Genomic DNA, 17,017 nt, shown 5'->3' on the forward strand with positions numbered 1-17,017 from the left:
GAAAAATCACTGAGAATAGTTTCCTTAGTCAGCTTTAAAGATCTTAGCATAGGGGCAGTCTTGCTTAATTTTTCTTTTCTCTTCACCTCTAATTGTTCTAAGAAAACAAATGTGTATGCTACAATGGTATAAAAAAGCTGCCTGTATAAAACTGGAACTGATTGCAGTGATTTTACAGTGATTAACAGTTAAAAATTGTTATTGCTAATTAGGTAATCAGAGGAGTTAAGAATAAAAAAGGTGGCAAGTGCACCATTTTCTACTACTGCTGCAGCTGTTGCTGGCAATGGTGAGACAATATCCCTGATTCATCAATAAAAAAATGCGCGTACGCACGCATCGGTCAGCAAGCTCTATTAGCGCAAGTCGGGCCTGAGTTCTAGTGAACTCGCCTGCAGGTTTCCTGCAAAGATGAGCAAAGATCTCGAATACGCCAATTAGGGCGATTAATTTTCAGCTGCGCGATTCAGAAGGAGATGTTAACCTTAATGGTGAGGTGATAGCAATTGATTAGCGCACACCTGAGCCCTGAATCTTTAATGCTTGATGTTTTTTTGTGTTACTTTTTTATGTTACATTCTACTGAATCACAAACTTGCTTCATTTATAGTTACATTTGTTGCACTTCTTAATACTTTTTCTTTTGGTTGCAACACTGCAAACTAATTACTATCAAGCTGGATATATACTAAGTGGCACTTTCAAATATGTCATCACACAATAGTATAAGTGTAAAAAAATATGTGAACAAACATTTGTGATCTGATTAAAATTTCATTCTAGTTTGACTTTAGAGAAATCAAATATTTTAGTAAAGGATTATAGGCAAACATGTTATAATACATGTATTAAGAAACATTTAGTGAGTTCACTTGTGTGTGTATATGTCAAAATACATTTAAATGTATACAAATACATGTATACAAATACTATTTTAAGCGTGTGTGTGTGTTATGCATTGATGTGATTTTTTGTAATCCTCATGATTGTTAGTTTTATCTGTTGCTGCAATGTTTTTGTGCCTGGTTTGTAATGCCAGTTTCTGTAGTTTAGCAATTCTTCAGCAATGTGTCATTTTTTCCACAAGTATTGAGTACAAATGTCTGCAAGGTTTCCACACCAAACTCCTACTTGACCCCCCTCGTTGCCTTTGTCCCATTGTCACATATTGGTATTTGAATGTATTTTACATAGTCCTTTTCTTAATAAATTGTCATTATTTTATTTATTTTTTTGTTTTTTTAATAGTCTGACATGTGCACTCATGTTGATTTGTCCCCACACAACTCCTCTGTTCATTTGTGGTGGTGTTATAGGTTTGTTGTCATTGTGCTGTGCTGCCTGATCTTCGCACAATTTTATAAAAGCACACTTCCACTTGCTGTCCAAACTGGTTGTCAATTAGTTGATGGTGATGGAAAGAGGTCCAGGTTGCCAAGCACAACATCAAACCACATTGATTGCCAAGCTCACAAGCAGGGTCAGTCACTCTTAGAAATGATCAGATGTTGTGTTGTTGCTTTTTTTAATGCTCATAAATACTGGAGTGTATGCATTATTTAGGTGTTTACACAAAACAAATAGTACTAGTATATCAAACATCCAAGGCCAAATCCACTTTGTGCCAAACATTTTCTTGCTTTTTCATCCCTTCAGGGTGTTTTTACAGATTTGAATGGCATTTCAGATCTTGGCCCACTATATATATTGACTTCCTCACCTCAGCTTGGTAGTCTAAGCACATAAAGGTGGAGTTCTTCTTTTAACCAGAAGCAATATCATCCATGAATGTTGCTTGTAGCCAAGCCCATGATATCAGAAATCATAGGAACAAATAGGCAATCTTTTCAATGTGAAGCAATATGGTCCAAAAAGCCCTCTTTGCCTATTTCTTCTTATAATTTCTCTTTTCTATGTATATGTACACACATCTAAATGCATACATACATGTTTTACTTTATGTGCACTCATGTCTTTACATACATACATACATACATACATACATACAAAACAAGCAATATACACAAAAAATACAAACTTACCTAATGAGCACTGTGCAAAAGTGCGGCCCACATAGCGGGTCCGCCGTGGTGCACTACTATGAGCTAAAGAACACATGTAATGGCCCAACAAATATTGCATTCAAAAAATACTTACCAAACTAATATGCAATTTTGGCCTATCAAGGAAAAAGCAAGGTAAACCATACCCTTATATATGCTCAAATTTAAGCGCACAGGTGATAGGAATTCACTTGCAATTAGCACTTGCACAGTCTCCGATTTTGCTTGGTGAAACAGGGCCAATAATGGATGATCAAAACAGCCCCCGAATGGAGAATGGCTGAAGTGTTGGATATAGTTTTGAACGCAGGATGTGGATTTTTTCCTTCAAAACAAACTATGCTGTCTGACACTAGTGTGGGGACAGAGTGTTACAGATAGGGATACTCATTCCACCTCATCGCCTACAAAGACGGGAGGACTGTGGCCTTCAGCCACTCTGCAGACCTGCCAGCATTACTCACCACCTTTAATCTACCTCCAGTGTCCACACCGGGCTGGCTGTTGGAACCCCAAATGTTTAAGTCCCCTCAGGAACCATACTCAAAGTGAGAAAAAATGCAAGACATGTGCACCAACCCACTAGGTCGATCTGGTCTGATACTGGTGGTATGCTTTTCATTTTGTTCTCGACCTATCTGTTCAGAGACGTTGGAAGTGAGACTTTGTAAAGCATGACTAAAGTATGAAAACTGAGTGCCCGTGGTAGCTATGTTAATGTTATAATATTGGTGGTTGAATGTTGTTCACATTGTTGATCAAAAGGAAGAGACAACCTGAAATCTCCTTGTGACAAAGCCCACACCCTTGTGCATAGACTTTCCAGCATGCCCAGCAACAATCCACGCACCAGCAGGCTGAAGAGGGGCCACCACCGGGAAAAGTTAACCACTCTATTACTGCTTACCAAACACATCATCACAAGCAGACTGCCACCACATGCTTAGACGGAAGCGTGCACTGTTACCCTTGACAACCGCAGTTATTATTCCGCTTCCTTAATACTGTCTGTGTCACCTGATGCCACTCCAGACAAGGATGTCTCAGCAATCACAATGTTATAAAAGCGTTTTCGGGTTAAATTTCTACTTAGAGGTTTCAGGGATTCAGCTTACACTTTTTATAGTGTTTAATAAGAAAAAAACAGTGCATAAACAAATACAGAAAAATAAAGACTAATCAAAGAACAATACCAGAGCAATAGCCGAACTATTGCAACAGCATAAATTAAAGCAAAAAACTGTGAAATAATACTTAGATAGAGTTGGTTTGCCTTCCAGGTTGCTGTGTAAAGTCCAAGTTATTAGTCAGTGTCACTGTGCTCCCTGCAGTTCTCAATGTATCAGTGCCGTTGTCCTTAGCAACAAGATGGTATCAGTGAGAGCTCCCTCTGCTAGGTTTACATGGCTTTTGCTATGCCAACCACAGAGCTGAGTCTAATAAGACAATCCAATAACTGCAGGACGGGGGCTGTCTCAGGGGCTGTGTCCACATGGATTATGATGTTGAAGGACACTTCCAAAATGCCCTTGTTCTAGCTATTATTAATAATTTCTTAAGTACAGGTTTTATAAACAGCCAACCCTCAGATTATAAATAACCACACATTATCTAAGTTTTATGACACCTGGGGACACAAAACTCCAACTTTCCCAGGGTCTGGAAGGATTACAACCGGGGTAAAAATTTATCTGGTTAAGGCTATTGCAGCCAAAATCTTACATTGACTTACATGACTATTCTTAAATATATATTATTATATATTATATATAATATAACAATATATAATTAATATAATAATTATATAATATATATTATAAAAATATTGCTTCTATACAATCTTATCAATCCTAATCAGATAGTGGATAGTGAGACCCACAATCTTAAACTCGATAGAATAAGGCAGTACCTCCAAAAATTGAATCTCCCAGGTCTTAATGAGTCCCCCATTACGACCAAAGAGTTTCAGACAACAATTATGCAGACAAAAACAGGGAAAGTGCCAGGCCCTGATTCTCCCTCCCCTATTACAAGGCTTTTGCTGAGACCCTGCATTTAATTTTGTGGCTTCATTTAACTTTGACTTCTGGGGGGGGGGGGAGGCCTCCCCAGGGACTCTATTGGAGACCTTATTAAAATTATTCCCAAATCAGACAAAGACCCTCCAATGTGTGTCAGCTACAGACCTATATCGCTTTTGAACCACAATATAAAATTGTTTAATAAGATCCTCACTAATCGGATCCAGAGATGTCCCCACAAACGTATTCACTTTGACCAAGTGGGCTTTATGCCTTCTAGGGAGGCAAGGAGCAACACAGACCGGAAGACCTACTATGCTGTTTTTCACATATGCAGAAAAGGCCTTCGACCGAGTTGACTGGGACTTTATAATGCTAACACTGAGACATATGGGACTAAGAGATAACATGATGAAATGGATTAAAGCTTTATACTTGAACCCATCTGCATCTGTGAGAGTAAACAGAGGTGTTGAAATCTTTCTGTATTACCAATGGCATCAGACAGAGTTGTCCCTTGTCTCCTATCATCTTTATCTTAACCATAGATCCATTGCTTACTGCAGTGCGCTCTCATCCAGATATATTCAGTCTTTGAACAGGGGGAAATGAACAGAAAGTGGCTGCACATGCGGATGATTCACTGTTCGCAATCACTAATCCTGCGATTTCCCTACCAAATTGACTCCAAACCATACAGAAAAATGGATCCTTTTTAAATGTTAAAAATAAATTATTCCGAATTGCCTGCCCTAAATGTCTCCATGCCCCAATCATTGTGTGCACAATTAAGTGCCATTAAGTATCTGGGTATATAGCTCCCAGCGAAGATAACCCAATTATTCTTACTGAATTTCATCCCAATCCTAGCTACCATAACCAAAGACCTCAAGTAGTGGCCCTCTCTCATTGTTTAGCTCAATCTATGTCATCAAGATGAACATCTTACCAAGAATTTTGTATTTACTACAGGCTATACCGATGCTTATACCCGCTACCTAGTCTAAAGTGGGCAAGAGAGGACACAGTCACACCTTACTGTTCCGGGCAAAAAAAAAGATGGAGTTTTGGGAGTACCCAACCTTTCCCTATACTATCTTGCCTCACATATAGTCTGGATTCTGTATTGGTTTCAACATAGTGGGGATAAACAATTGGTAAAAGTTGGTAGTACATTTGGTAGTACATTTTCTGCAATCACTCCCCCCAGACTCATGTTGTACCAGCTACTCGTATAGGATGATCTTTAAAATGTTATGTGACGGACAAGGTTCAACCCAACACTTGTTGTCATTCCTCTACTCGTAACTGAACTCGGAACCTGGTCTCCAGGGAACTATTCTCCTTCCTACTTCCAGGCCTGGGAGGAGGAACTAAGATACTCCCTAGAGGCAGAACACAAATCAAAATACCCACCCTAATTCATAAGTCATCCAAGTTTCAAGAAATGGGCTATATGTTTTATGCTTTTAATTAGAGGAAGAGTCATAGGCACAGCAGGGAGATTGGCTTCAGACAACAGAGGTGACAATATTGTAGTAGTGAGAGGATCCTGTCTTGTGCATGTGTTTGGGGTTGCAGAGCATTAGAGAAGATGTTTTGATCAAAGTTTCTGCAAAATCAAGTGCAGTCCAGTGTAAAATTGGGAAAGGGGGTCAAGAAGAGCAGTGGGCAAAAGCAAAAAGTTCTGATCTAAAAAGTTTTCAAAGCAAACAATGAACAATGGATAAGTGTAGTCCGTGGTAAATCAGTGATAGTAAGGTGAGCTGTGGTGGAAGATAAGGTAAGGGGGCAGTTTTGCTTAGTAGGGAATAGAGGGTTTCTATTTGCGGGAGGGAGGGGTGTTTACATTTTTAGGATAATTTTTTTGCAGAATTTTAGCCTAAAACTTTGTGTATCCCTGGCACTCAGTAGCAATCTTAAGCAATCTTGAATTCTGGAACCAATCTGCTTTTTGGCTTCAGCACACACTTCAAAATCCCCTCTAGCTCTGCACAGCCTGAGTGTCTGTGCAGGGGAAGCCCGGAAAGATGGAACTTCACAGCTAAAGGGACGCTGGTGAAGCTGCAAGCTGCTTAAGAGAATCTGAGGTCAGAGTGGAAGCAATTACATTGTAACACTGCAATGATGTTGTTCTGAAAGTAATATTAATATAAGCTGCTTTTGTGATAACTCCATGCTGTCAAAATGACAGTTAGGATTTCTCTGAAAATGAAACAGGGGAAAAGGGTTTGTGGAGAAGCACAGAGCTAAAGTATTTAGATTATGTTTTTTGGGAGCGTGAGCGCATGTGTTAGAGTAGTAGTGGATAAACCTCATAATTGGGAACTGAACACTGAAAAAAAGAAAGAGGTCAAATTTCACCTTGCAGCTTATCTTTCCCTATTATGAACTTGGAATCAAGTGGAGTTAGAAAACACAGTTGTTTTCTGATATTTTGCATTTGGGAGTTGTGTCTGTTTGACTGTTGGGTTGTGTCTGTTTGACTTTCAGATTTTTTTTTTTAAATAGCTTTTTTTCCTTTTTCCTTGCTGACCTCTAAGGGTGAGTGGGCAAGGTTTCACAGGTGATTTAAGTTTTGGGCAGACTCACCTTGAGCTTTCTCACTCTTGGCTTGGAATCAAGAGGAGTTAGGCTGCGTACACATGTGCAATAATTATCGTTGGAAATTAATGATCCACGAAGATCGTTCGATAATTGTTAACAAAAAAAGTGCACAAAGACTGGTCAACGATGCTGACGAACGAGGAATCTCACTGAAAAAGAACGACCAATCCGGGGGGTCTGATTGGGTGGCGATCGTTCGTAATCTATTGTGTGTACGGTCGTTCAGTGATCATGGATTGTTCTCTGATACACTTTTTCCTGTACATGTCACTTCCTGCATCGTTTGAATGATCGTTCAAACGAACGTTTCCAGTGTGTTGGAGCATGCACAGAATTGTGCAGAATACGATCGTTCAAAATAATCAGGAATAATTATGGATAGTTTGTTTTCAAACGATAATTATTGTACAAGTGTACCTAGTCTAAGGCAAACCCTCCAAAAGATTTTAAATATAATAATAGCAAAAAGATCATGTAGGCCCCTTAAAGGATGTCTCTTGGTTGGTAACTGGGGATAAAGAAAAGGCAGATTTACTAAACACTTTTTTAGCTCTGTGTACACAAAGGAAAATGGCAGAGCTCATGTCCAAATTCATATTAGCAATGTCACTGCCTTAACTGAGTCACAATGGCTCAAAATGTATATGACAGTTGAACACAATTAAGGTTGACAAAGCACCAGGACCTGATGGATTACATCCACGTATCCTCAAAGAGCTGAGCTTGGTTATTTCAAAACCATTACTTCTAATTTTTAGAGATACTTTAGTCACTGGTATGGTACCGATTGATTGGTGTAAGGCCAATGTGGTTCCTATCTTCAAAAAGGGAGCAAAGTCATTACCAGGTAACTACAGACCCGTTAGTTTAACGACCATAGTTGGAAAGGTCCTAGAGAGTTTGATAAAGAACCACACAGAGGAGTTTCTGCTAGAAAATAACATTATATGTACTGTAAATGAGCCCCTTTGATCTGTCAATCAATTGGATTCGATAAAATTTTCAAAAGTGATGTATCGAATAAAAGCATGAACTAATATGGAGGTTAGCATAGCCAAATGAAGATAACTAAAGATACCTGACATTTTCTGACTGTGTAAGCTCACATTCTCGAGCCAGGTAATAAAAACTCTAGGACTTCCTCCGGGCCAAGAAGATCACCTATAAATAAAAAGGTCAACTAAGCCAATATCCTAGGACAGTGGTCGCCAACCAGTAGTCCACGAAAAAATGTTGGTGGTCCACAGAAAAATTTGGACATTATTTGCAATTTTTATGTTTTATTAATAACAAAGCAAAATTAATATTCTATTAAATTCCTATATTCTCAATGACAGTTTTCACCTTTATTTTGTACTAAATTCACAAACTGTACTAGAGTCCTAAAACCAAGGGAGCCGCAGTGTGACGTTAGTGTAGTCTCAGCAACCGTTGCTGAGCCGTACGCTTCAGTATTGTTTCCACCATTACAACAGTCATCCTGCTCCGCAAATTCCAATTCTCATCTGATTATTTTTTTGTATTTGTTGATTTTTTAGGGTAAGTATAAACTTAACAGTGTATTTTCTTTAACTGTTATATTTAATGGCATCAACGGGATTTAAAATTATGAATTTAGTTGTCCGTGGGGCCTGAAAGGTTGGCGACCGCTGTCCCAGGATGCATGCCTAGGAGAAACTCTGGATTGCCCCACAGTGCTGTCACGGCAGCTTGAGTTAAACCCAACAAGGATTTTCCTCTGCTTCTGTCTCTCTCATGGTCTGTTTGTAACCGAAAGAGTCAGTGAATGATTGGACAGTATTTAACAGCAATCCATATCAGAGAATTTATGGCTGTCCAGGAGCAAGTTGAGCTCTTAGCCAGTTGAGCAATTTGAGCTGCTTTTTAATACAATTCTATATCAGGTACTCAATGCAATGGTCTCTGCTGCCTCATATAAATGCCAAAATCTTATGCTGCAGGGTTTGGCAGTCCCTCAAAAAAAATGGGATCAGTAGTGTATGGAAAAGGTACAGGAGCCTCAACAGGATGTTTATTTTATCTACTGTGATTTTCCAAAACGAAAAAGGAGGAAAGGAAAGCCTTCTATCCATGTTCACATAAATCCAATTAAATATGGGTAGATAATTTGCAAAGTAGAGGGAAGAAAAATATGAGGTTAGCTAAACTTTCAAATATGGAATGGAGGTTTTCACGTCATGTAAAGTCATAGGGTATGAAGTAGATCCAATTGCAAGTTGACAATAACAGCAAAAAATGTGTATTCATTTGCAAACCGGCTTTACTGTTTAATGTAGAAAGCACCTTGAACAAATTAGGTAAGCTGGTCAATGGCAAAGTCACATACATAAGTGTTTCGCCCGGAAAAACAGCACATTTATTCTGTCTTGGCCCATACTCCCGATGTCCTTAATATTGTGATTAGTCTGTAAAAGGGAAGCTAATAGCTGAATTTCCAAAGCAAACAGCAGCGGATACAAAGGGCTTCCCTAGAAGCCTTTTGAATATCAATAGGTAGAGATCTATGAGCTTTTGAGTATTTGAGGCAGTTGGAGAAACGTACAATGGGTCAAGATCTTAAGAAAGTAGGAGCCAAAACCCATAACCTACCTTAACTTTGTTCTTAATTGGATGCTAAATATCAGTGTACTCTAAAAAAAATACACAGTCCACTTTCACAGGTCGCACAGCTTTCCTGGTTTCCTTCTCACATGGTTTACAGTAACTGTAATCTGTAAATTGTCCATAATACTCTTATTTTTAATGAGGAAGGTCACATGGACTTATAGCTGATTTATGTAATTTTATGTTGTTATATTTTCAACAAAAACAAAAGAAATATATATATATATTTTAAAATTCATCAGTAAATAAGACAAAATTCATGTTTATTTTTTTACTATACTACAAATTATACATTAAATAAAGCATTTTGTGTATTTTATGTAACAATATATTTTCTTCCTTTTTAGATACCAGCTCCCGTTTCACACACCAACAGTGTCTAGAAAGTCCGGCTCAAGGATACATAGAATGCTTTCAATGACACAGAAGTCACCTCCTCCTAAGGTGCCTCAACCAGACAGAGTAGATGAGATGTATGCTGCTCTTAAAAGAGGCTTGGGGTAAGCAGAGAGAAAAGACTGTATCGCACAGTCCCTAAAAATAAATAAATTACCTTTTTTACATGTTCATATGGCCATATCTATGAAGAATACACATGGCCATTTTGACACACGTTACACACATGAGAAGTTCATCCAAGAAATGTCATGTAACCATCCTGGTGTACATGCTTATAGACAAAGTCTATAGTAACAAATTACAGCACAGAGGAGCAACAAAATATAACAAAAATAAAACAAGTATTTCATTAAAACACATGTTGTCTGTATAACAGACAGTGATGTTAGAAACTTAAATATCACACAGTAAGGATAGGGATCCACATATATTTTACAAATATGTGGTGGGATAGAACCATGAAGGTTTTCCTGGGACCTACCTTTTCTGTATTCCATTTTCCCCTTCCTTTCTACTTATCCTCTTTTTTCTATTTCTATTGCTAAGCCAGTTAGAGACTAGATTCAAGGACTAGAAGTCTAGATTCCAAATGGAAAAAAAGAAGGATCACTTTCATCATTTTTATTTTTAAGAACTATCCTAAAGCTCATGTCCAAAAATGAAATAGCATTGTCACAGCCTTAAATGAACCACAATGCTCAAAATTGGTATGATTGTGCAGCAGTTAGGAAAAATTAGGGTTAATAAAACACTAGGATCAGATGATCATTTAATCACTGGTGTGTTATAATTTAATTGTCGGGGAACAAAGATGGTAAAATCAAAGCAAAGTGTTTACCAGGTAATTAAAGACCTGTATATGTATCTTCTACAGTTGAAAAGTGGTATGGGCCCCCAGTAGGTAACACAGTAATACCTGAGGTGCAAGTCTACAAGTCTAGTCTAAGTGGCTCCTGGTCTTCACCAGAGCACCCCGAAAGGAGTGATGGGCCATTGGTCCTAGTGGTCACTGAAGTACTTTGCTGTAAGGAAGTCACCAGGTTGTGGCCCCCAAGTTTTCCCACCAGGGGTGACAGGAGTCAAACTGCTTCAGTGTAGGAATGCCTAGTGGGTCTGATTAATTAAAGATTTCTAAGACTGGATACCTTTTTATCATTGAAGTTGGGTGATCCAGCAAACCTGGAATACATACAATTCTTAAAAGTAATTTGCTATTTGTTAGCAAATGTTTTCAATTATGGACCAGATCCATTTTAGGTTTGCTGGATCACTCAACTTCACTGATGAAAGTGTATCCTCCCCAGCCTTGGAGAGCTTTAATATACCAGAACAGGGTGAAGTCAGGGCAGGGGGCAATCACAGGCAAAGTTGAAGTAGAATTCGGTCTGAATCACAATCTAGAATAGAAGAATAGAGAGAATGCTAGGTAAGATGGTTGATAATTTGCTAAGGATCCAGCAGCCAGGACCAGAGCTAAAGAGGTTTATATACAGACAGAATTAGCATCCAATAGCATGATGCCATGCTTGGGGTAATGGGGCAGATCTTCTCCAGAGCCTCTAGTGGTGGGGATGTTGCACTGCTGGTAACTGCCAGGTTGCGGCCCTTGGGCACACCAGGGTGGGCAGGATGATGCACGGTACGGAAATCCTAGCCAAGAGAATCATCAAGCCCTGGGTCGAGGCAGGCAGCAAGCAAGAATGGTCAGGGACAAGCCAGGGGTTAGGAACCAGAAATCCAGGAAATAGACACTGTGACACAGGGGCCAACACAGACACAGGAGAACACAGAAGACACGGTAAGTGACACAGCTGCGTTCAGTTCTGGGGATGAAGAGATTGATGGAATAAGTAAGTCTAAAGAGATTCTGGGCATGCTGTAGGCAGCTAAATATGTGATCTATGGGTATGGGTGGCATGGTAACAGAAAGATACTAGAGTATGATAAAGAACCATATAGAAGAGTTTTTGCTACAAATTAAAAACTCTTTATGAGGAAGTAAATTTACATAGACAGTGGGGTGGCAGTTGATATAGTGCATTTCACACAGTACCAAACCAACAGTTAAATCTTTAATTAAATTCTATAGGTTTAGAAAATTCAATCTTTAAATGGATAGAAAAATAGCTTAAAGACCACATTCAAAGTGCAGTGGTTAATGATTCATACTCTGAATGGTCTAAGGTAATTAGTGGTGCTCCCCAGGCTTGTTAAGGCCATTACTGTTAAATTTTTTTTTAATTATATGGAGATTGGCATTAAAAGTACAATGTCCATGTCTGCAGAAGACACCAAATCATGTAATGCAACAAAGTACATATAAGATGTATATAATCTACAAGCAGCCCTGGATGCACTCTTTGATTGAACAGCCAAGTGGGAAGTGACAATAATATTGAAAAAAAGATATATAGTTTTGCACTTGGGGGCTAACAACATGCATGCCTCATACAGTCTAGGGGGAATACATTTGGAATACATTTGAGGAGTCAAAATGTAAAAAGGATGTGGGTGTTTTGGTATATCATAAACATAATAATAACATGCAATACCAAGAAGTAATTTCTGAAGGAAGTACTTTCTTGTATCATAAGAAGTAAATACTGCAGAAATGAAGACATAATCCTGGCCATGTGCAAAGCATTTGCCATAATTCATCTGGAATATGCAGTCTGGTTTTGGTCACTTATGATAATGATATGATGGAACTGGAGAAAGAGCAGAGAAAGGCAACTAAGCTAGTATGAGTCATGGAGAAGTTCAACTGCGAAGGAAGATTAGTGGACATTTATTTATTCTTCCTTGAGAAGAGACATTTAAGAGAGAATAAGGTCATCCTATAAAAATATATACATGGTTCATATAGAAAAATGTCTTCAAAATCATTCACTTTTCACTTTTTCACTTTTTACAATGGACAAGTGGACATTCTATGCGTCTGGGGAAGAAGTCTAATTTCTGCATACTGAAGGGATTCTTTGCAGTAATGTGTTTCTAGTTGTATGGAAAATAACTGGGTATTACTTTTATGTTTCAAAGTTTTTATTGAAATTTTAATTTTTCAAATAAAATAAACAATACAATTACACAACAAATTTGCATAGAATTAAAGGAAGAAAGAAAATATAATAAAAATAAAAAAATGGCGGAGCAATTAGGGGGTTCAAAACAAAAGAAGAAGCGCACCAACCAGTAACCAGACATCAGTAGAATAAACATATGAGGTCAAACATAGTTCAACACCTCTTAGGTTACAAAGTCTAAATACAGCAGGCGATAAAGTAGTTTTCCAATGTATACCATAAAAAATATAATACAAAAAAGCACAATAGTACAAAAATAGCATTATTTACATAAGGGGGATAAGGAGTTAAAGGTTACACAAGGGAGGGGGGGGGGTAAGGGTCAGGGTTCCCTGCTTGAATTATACATGATTTTATTCTAACCATGTGTTGTAGGTTGTTTTTAGGAGTACAGGTTAATTTACTATTGACCATTATCCAGTTAAGTTTGTTTTTAGTTAATTCAAGGAGAATAATGGAAGTTTTCCAGTAACAAGCAATGGTAATCTGAGCAGCTAACAGGATATATGTAATTAGTCTAGTTACCTGTTTCAGGGCTGTATCCTCTAATTGTGAAGAAAGAGCACACTCTATATTTCTCGGGATGTTGATCTGGGTGACAGAGCGTATTAGGTTGAAAATGCATATCCAAAATCTCTGAACCATAGGACATCTCCACCAAGCATAGACTAAAGTGCCAGTCTGACCACATCCTCGAAAACAAGGAGGAAAGGAGAGACAGCGGCATTGGCTTTATGGATCCTAACTGGGACCAGGTACCATCTCATCAAAACCTTATAAATGGCCTCTATTATCAAAGTGTTCAGAGATATTTTGGAAATAGACACTGATAGATCCTGCCATTCTTGCGTGCTAAACTCCACCTCAAAATCTGACTTCCATTTTTTCACATATGGAAGGTTTCTTATCCTGTGAGAAGAAAGTGTTATATACTATTGAGATCCCCTCTTTGGATTCAGTTAAAAAATGCAATTTTTTTCAAATCCCATACTCTGGTAGGGTGGTTTCAACCCTTAATGTTTATTTTGAATAAAGGACCTGATTTGGATTTGTTGATAAAAAAAAATATTAAAACATTTTTAGATGAAAGGGAGAGGTTAAGAATAGCCTTGCCATCAGGATTTCTGATTCTGAAAAATCCTTTGTTCTGCCACCAAGAGAATTGAGCGGGTTCACAACCTGGAGGAAATTCAGGATAATGCCATAGGGGAGTCAGTAGAGCATAGGGGGACTGCAGGTTAAAATTAATTTTTTGTCCATCCCATACTGAAAAAACATATAAAAGTGAAGGACAGAGAACTGCAGGTCTCTTAGAGAAGGGGATCCACTTAAGGACCTCGATTATATTGAGGGGCAGACCAGCTTAAGGACCCAGATTATATTGAGGGGCCTCCAGGTCAGTATATTGTGGTCATTGTGATGTGGAATAGTAGTTTGGCCTAACGCTGCGATTTGGGCTGCTCTTTGGTATAACATTATGTTAGGTACAACCAAATCGTCTCCAATTTTTTTAGTAGTAAATAATGTAAATGCAATATTGCAGTGAAGTTTGTCTCCCCAAACAAATTTTATGAGTTTGTTTTGGATATTCCTTAAGACCAGCCTAGGTATAACAATCTGAGGGGGCAGAAAAGATAAAGCAAACTGGGTAAAGTGTTCATTTTGCAGCTATTCTCCCGATCCAGGAGGGGGGGCTAGAACACCATCTATTCAGATGTCTTGCTATTGCACGAAACAGGGGTGGGTAATTAGCTGAGTACAGATCATGGTGAGAAGAGGTAATCCGAATGCCTAGATAGGTGATTGCTTTTGATTTCCACATAAGTCAAAATTATCGTTGAGTTGGGTGATTATGTTTGGGGGCAAATAAATATTTAGGGCCTCCGATTTGGCTCTATTGAGTTTTAGACCTGACACCTCTGAAAAGGAGTTCAACTCTTTAAATAAGTTGGGCAAGGAGATAAGAGGAGAAGTTATATACATTAAGGCATCATCAGCAAAAAGTCCACCTTTTTGCTCTATAGCAGCGGTCGCCAACCGGTGGTCCGTGGCTCTGGCCTATACTGGGGGGACGCACCGGCCACAGCCACAGAACACGTCCCCGCACAAGTCCCAGGTGCAGGGAAGTGGGCGGGCTGAGTCCCTGGACACAACCCACCCACTCTCCCATCGCAATTCCCTGTGTCTAAAAAACAGTCCAATGCGAGGCCACGCATTGCTGGTCTATATACGCGAGTGATGCTGGGCATTGTAGTAGCGACGCTATTTCAATGCAGCGGCGGACCAGCTGCAATTCATATTCACCCTTTGGGGGCCAAAAAAACAAAAAAAAAGTGTTGCAGGCTGGATTTGGCCCCCGGGCCAGAGTTTGACACCCCTGCACTACATGCACAGAGGAAAACTAAAGTTCACACAATGCAAATCCCTGTCAAGCCCAAAACTATAATGGTTCTCGGTGAACCAGTTTTATTACACAATGCAAATCCCTGTCAAGCCAAAAACTATAATGGTTCTCAGTGAACCAGTTTTATTACACAATGCAAATCCCTGTCAAGCCAAAAACTATAATGGTTCTCGGTGAACCAGTTTTAATATCAGAACAGGCACACTAAGATGCATTTTACCACCCTGGTGGAGTTAATATTAGTCACCCTAATGTTGTATGATAGAAGTACCATACATTGCTAATTTACCAATTCACTAATAAATTGTTTGAGTAGTTTGGTTATGTCAGACCAGTTGTCTAATGCTTTTCCTTCTATGTTTGCCAATTACTGAAATTGTATGGCATTGATGCTCACAGCATATGTTGCAGCTTGAAAATCTCTGTTCCAAATAACATGAGCTGCTCTTTTCTGTTGCCATCAGCTTGGTTCCTTACTCTCAGACATAGATGCAGACTTCCCCACCTACTTCCAGACATAGCCTCCGGGTCAGTCCTGGATTGTACTGCAGTGGGATATGAAGGCCCCTTTAGATCCTTTCCTCCTATCCCAAAGTCTGGGCCTTGTAATAATTAAACACAACTAACCAAACTAAATTTCTCTGACTACACTGGGGAACCATTTTGAACAAATTTTTTGTTGACTTCAATTTTCAAGCTTATTTACACTTAAATAGGTATGCTGATTCAGAAAGTGCAGCTAGTTTTCTTCTATCATGTCATGTTTTTTCTCTACCGCTTATATTAATGCAATTACTGGATTTGTAAAGGCTATTCATTTACACGCACGACCGTGTGGTTAGTGTGTGTGTAGTGAATAAGCAAAATTTATTTTTTTTCCTTTCAGATCATGTCTGGCTCTGCTGTTTTTCGTCGTAAGTGCCTAAACAACCCTGATTCATTTTGTTATATCTGTCAGTTTCACCATTCCCAGGGTGAACATCAGCAAGTTTGTAGAGAAAGCTTATTTTGCATATTTCATAGTTAAACTTGGTGATCAAGATATGTCTTGGGCCCCTCATAAGGTGTGCAAACAGTGTGTCGAGGGTTTACGGATGTGGACAAAGGGAACACGTGATGCCATTTGGTATACCTATGGTTTGGCGAGAGCCAGGAGATCATTTCAGTGACTGTTACTTTTGTATTGTGAAAACTTCAGGGTAAAGCAAGAAAAATAACAGTAACAAAAATGTAACGGTATCCTAGTCTACCATCCGCTTTATGCCCAGTGGCTCATTCAGATAAAATCCCAGTGCCGGTTTTCGTTATACTACCCTCTCTTGAAGAACATATTTATGGTGATGAACTAGGTGACAACAATGATGAAGAGTTTGAAATTGAAGAGGACTCTGTTCGTAAGGGATTTGATTTGGGACTATCGAAGAAGGCTTCAGAACACCTAGCATCAAGACTGCGTGAGAAAAACTTACTTGAAAAAGGAACAAAGGTATGGTACTTTCGAACCATGGAAATTGCATTTCTGCAGTACTTTAGAACTGAAAGTGGCTTTGTGTATTGCCATAACAAAATTGTTTTAAAGAAGGAATTGTGAATTCCAATCTATAACTCAACTGAATGACGACCATTCATCGACGTGTGTCCTCCTTCACAAAGGCAATATATTTGGGTCAGTCCCAATTGGCCACTTTATGCAGAGATAAAGAGAGTCATTTGCCCCTGATTCATCAAGCAGAATCGGATTATCGCTCGCGCATTCGTATTAGCGATCCGGAATCGTACGCGGTCGCGCTATTCAGCAACTGAAAAAGCTCGCGC

The 17,017-nt window shown here is 38.9% G+C and overlaps 1 protein-coding gene across 6 annotated transcripts in view; it reads left to right on the forward strand.

Annotated features, from left to right (window-relative positions):
• Positions 1–17,017, forward strand: part of RIPOR1 (RHO family interacting cell polarization regulator 1) — a 299,897-nt gene that overhangs the window by 64,455 nt on the left and 218,425 nt on the right. For all 6 annotated transcript variants that reach the window (XM_072422972.1, XM_072422974.1, XM_072422976.1 and 3 more), the window contains one exon: positions 9,664–9,816. In XM_072422972.1, coding sequence (XP_072279073.1) covers positions 9,664–9,816 — 153 coding nt within the window. The remainder of the gene's footprint in view (positions 1–9,663; positions 9,817–17,017) is intronic.

The sequence above is a fragment of the Pyxicephalus adspersus genome, chromosome 9 (genome assembly GCF_032062135.1).
Source record: "Pyxicephalus adspersus chromosome 9, UCB_Pads_2.0, whole genome shotgun sequence".
NCBI classification, from domain to species: domain Eukaryota; kingdom Metazoa; phylum Chordata; class Amphibia; order Anura; family Pyxicephalidae; genus Pyxicephalus; species Pyxicephalus adspersus.